Source organism: Nannobrachium achirus (assembly GCF_963921795.1).
Source record: "Nannobrachium achirus genome assembly, chromosome: 9".
In the NCBI taxonomy this organism is placed as follows: Eukaryota; Metazoa; Chordata; class Actinopteri; order Myctophiformes; family Myctophidae; genus Nannobrachium; species Nannobrachium achirus.
The window spans coordinates 38,339,251-38,343,637 of record NC_137818.1 but is presented as its reverse complement, the minus strand read 5'-3'; the positions used below and the strand labels follow the sequence as shown (position 1 = coordinate 38,343,637).

Here is a 4,387-nt window from a genome sequence, read left to right as displayed (position 1 = left end):
TCGTCATTGTGCTATCGTGAGGCTGAGCATCACCAGCCCTTCATGTAAACACGCAGTTTCATGAACTGCCATGGTCCAAGACCATTTAGCCAGCGTTACTGGTTATTCCCAAACAGAGATCAACTCCTTTGTATTTGTGTGTCACTTGGTGGTACTACAGTAGGAGGAAGTTTTTGGTAAACACTTCACATTACAGGCAGGAGGGAGTCTGTGTTGTTGGGCATCAGTGAACGGCAAAGCGAGGAATGTGTGTGGTATTCTTTTCTTTCTGGTTTGCAGAATAGCATCCTTGTGCCGCGGCATCACACCAGTGAGGTGACAAACGTGAACGTGTTGTTGTTGGTGTCGCTGACGAAGTTGATTTGGCACTGCTCCAGTGCTGCTATGTCCCCCAGGTCCAACTGAGATAATAACTGAGTTGGATCAGTGCTTGTCGTTAAAACCCTCTGTTTTTCCCGTTCCCTCACATACTTCCTTGCATCCTCCTCCTCGTCGCCTGCCTCCTCCACGTCTTCATTCACCTCCTCCTCTTCCTCTTCCTCCTCTTTGATGGAGCAGAGACGTGCCGTACTGCCGGGGTTGTCGGCAGGTGGTCTGTAGTGGCACTGGCTGTTCAGCAGCCTCCTCAGTGGCATCACAGGTACCGCGTCCCCTCCCAGCAGCTGCTGCTGGCAGTGGCGAAAGTCGCTCTGGCGTTTCAGTCGCTTGAACTCACTGAAGGCGGAGGTGGCATTCTGGTGGAGGCTGCGTGCAATGGCTTGGGCCTTTTCAGACTTGGTGACCAGGACAGCATGACACCGCAGCACCACTGCCATGTTCTTGACCTGGTGCCTGTAGACCCAGGCCAATATCTTTGGCCGACAGCGATCGGCCGCGCAGTGGGTGATTCTGTTCAGGGAGTAGTGGTGAGTGGGATTCTTTTTCCCTGACTTGTCTGTGCTCATACGGATCCCCTGTGGTCCGACCGCAAGCCACATCTTGATGCTCTGCTCACCGTAGTTGCTCCTCGCCCAGATCTTGGCCACCGCATCCTGAGTGCATCCGTCGCCCTTTGCGGTGATGGTGACCACGCTTCCCAGGTAGCGCACGTTGTAAACGGGTTCCTCCTTGTTGAGCTCAACCTTCTGCCGCTTGGTCTGGAAGATGCTGCCGAGCCAGTCGAAGGGGCAGTCGGGCAGCAGGTCAGGGCAGGAGCGTAGCAGGGAGGAGAGGATGGAGCTGTAGGTCAGCCCGCTAGCCAGGCTCTTAGGTTTAGTCTTGGCCTCGTCATCCACCAAAACAAACTTGCTCCTTCTCCAGGGTAGCATTGTGGGGGGAAGAGCTGGAAGGAGTGAGCCCCTGTGTGTGCGTGTGTGTGTGTGTGTGCGTGCGTGCGTGATGCGTGCGCTGCGAGTGTCAGCTAAAGCGAGAGAGAGATGGGAAGTGTGTGCATGTGTGCATGCATGAGAGAGAGAGAGAGAGAGAGATGAAGAGAACCAGTTTTGCCAAGCACAGAGGAGAGACTGCGAGCTGTGAGGCTCAGCCCGTCTGTTCCACCTCTCGCTCCTCCTTCCTCTCCGCCTCCTCCTCTGTGTTTTCCGCTGCCTGCATCACGCAGCGCTGATCAGTGTAGGACACTTCAGTCCCCCTCCCGACTTCACCGTTTTCTTTCCAAATGGCTCCCTACCAAACCTTTATTCATCCATCCAGGTTTTGAGCTGAGAATTTGAAGTATTTATGCCTCCCTCAGTCCCCTCTCGGCAGAAGAGGGCACATCGCCGAGTCATCCTCTCTTACTGGACTTGTTTATCTACTCGTGAGTCATCGGACAGAGGTCAAATAATGGCACACAGGGAAATCCTCAGTGTCAATGTAACTCTTGATTGAGGAAATGGAACCAAATTGCTGTAAGGGTCCATTTCTTTCCATACATTCTCAGAGACAAAAATTAATAAATTATCACTGCAATTTTACTTGTGACTTAGTTTTTTGGGAGAGTGTGCATTTTTGGTCTGTAAAATGGACCTCTTGAAACCTTTCGATGAAGATAAAACTAAAATTAATATTACATTTATTTTGATATACCGTAATTAATCAATTCTGAATTCCTAGTTTTAGGTAGTAAATCCACAATCTGCTAAATTGAGAAATTCTTAAAGAAATCGATTGTAGACTGTCCTTTAGCTATGTAAATACAAAGCAAATGTTATAAACTCTGTGTAACGAAGCTAAACAATATGAGTTTTAAAAATGCTAAGTTGTTCCCAAGCCTCTCTAAGCATAGAGGATGAATTATAAATTATGCATGTGCCATATGGATTTGCATTCGTGAAAAAATGTCTTTGAAGTCCTGCATATTGAAGATTAGCATTCAGATTATTTTCTCTCTTTGGAGCAAAGCTTCACATCCGCAATTTTGAAATATTTAGTCTCCCATTGAAACTTTCATCTCACCATAACATGAGAGAAAATCCTTGTACTTTATCTTTATTTTACAGTAGGCCTATGCATGTACTGTATGACTGGACACTACACTTCATTGTAGTGTTTCCCAAACAAAGGGTTGCAGACCCATTGTTTTATTTTACACACAGAAATATTACCCAAAAATAGTGCTAACAGCAGATACATGCTCACAAAATATTGTGGTTGTTATGAGCTTGTAGATCTGTTATTCGCTATGTTTGAAATAATAAGGCTTACATTTCAAAACGTATTTTAGGCACCTAATTTCACTTTTGGAAATGAAAAGGTTTGGGAAAGCCGTGGGCAGACCAAAGAGGAGATATTGACTTTCATTGCAAGCAGATGAATCTGCAGCAATGAATCATAGGTTGTGTCATCTGTATCTGCCACTGTGGGTGCCAGGCAACACAGACTGAGTTGTCATGGCTAGATTAAGCACTCCACACACTGTGTAAATGACTCCAGTAACTAAGTTGTTACTGTGGCAACACTGGTCAAAAGCTTCCGTTTCTATTGAAGGCGATATGCATGTGAATTAGAACAGTGGTTCTCAACGTCTGGTCCGGGTACCACCAGGGGTCCAAAATGGAAGGCAAGGCAAGGTGACGGAGTGTGGTTCCCGCCGTCAAGTCGTTCAGAGAGGCAGTTGTCCACACCGATATGTCCATAATAGGCATATACAATACCCAACAATACCCAACAAACTGGAACCTCTGGAAGCCGCTGTGGAGACACCACTCCATATCAAGAGAGACCAAATTAAGGATCTACAACACCTCAGTTCTCTCCATCCTCCTCTACGGAGCAGAAACTTGGCCTCTCAACAAGACCGGCCCACAGGATTGATGGCTTTGACGCCAGAGCGCTTTGCTCAATAAAATGGCTCCATCATAACGCTACGGGAACGCACCCAACAAACAGCCCCCTGTGCCCCGCCTGGCACAGGTCAAACTCAAAAGACTCCCCCCTGAACCAAAAAGCTGCCTGTTGGAAATGCCATCACAAAATGAGCTTGGCTGAAGCAGTGCCACTAGCACTGGGCCGATCCAAATGGAGAAGATTGGTGAAGCTGATTGGCTCTATGCATGGTCGCCCCCGCCGCTGAGCAAGAGACCTGGTGATGATGATATCAAGCAGCCAACCGATATGTCCATATATAGACAGGATATCCTGTTGTCCAAAACTGACGATCCAACCGATATGCCCTTATGAGCATGCCAATTATGGGCATCTACAAGCTTGTAGATTGGCCATTATATTGGAGGAGGGTTTCATTGTAAATACAAGTAAATGGGGGGGGCTTAAATGGTTAAAGTCAGCTTACTGTCAGTGATTCAAGATGCATTGTAAATCAAAAGAAAGACCAATGATGCACAGACAATTTTAGAGCTTCTTCTAAATGAGCTCAGATCTAATGCTTGGAAAACAAGTTGGCCCTGGTTCACAGTGGACAGAATTTTCTGTGTAGTGCAGCCCTCTTTACTCTTTGCCTCGCTACAGTGGATATGTAGTGAGTCAGGACTGTAATCTGATTCAGTATGAGCCAGTATCTTCTCATCAACACAAAGACAATTTGATTGAGAGGCCTTATCTGAATAAATAGCTGCCATAAATCACCGGTGTGATTTTGAGGTGCTCCTCTTTCACCCAGGGGATTAACAATGAGTGTGGCATGCAAAGCTGAAACCCTCCATGACGGTTTGGCCTTTACAGAGATGGATGCATGTGTTCTGTATTGACTTATCTGCCATCCGGGTTATCGTCCTATAGGAGGTTCGCTGTATGAAATTAGGAAATGACTGAAGAGTCATTGACTCTCTGTCAGCATGCTGTTAGTCACTGTATGAGACAGAGAAGTGCTTTGAATTAGTGCTGGGAAATAGTACGTAGATGCTCTGTAACAAATGTTCTATTGCAAATACTGATCCTTCAGTCCTTAGTG

At 46.8% G+C, this 4,387-nt stretch overlaps 1 protein-coding gene across 1 annotated transcript; it reads right to left on the bottom strand.

Annotated features, from left to right (window-relative positions):
• Window positions 1–302: 302 nt before the first annotated feature.
• fam43b (family with sequence similarity 43 member B) lies at window positions 303–1,307 on the bottom strand (the record flags this gene model as incomplete). Its single annotated transcript, XM_080733460.1, has 1 exon — window positions 303–1,307. The coding sequence occupies one exon, from the start codon at window positions 1,305–1,307 to the stop codon at window positions 303–305; it is 1,005 nt and encodes a 334-aa protein (XP_080589586.1).
• Window positions 1,308–4,387: the final 3,080 nt, after the last annotated feature.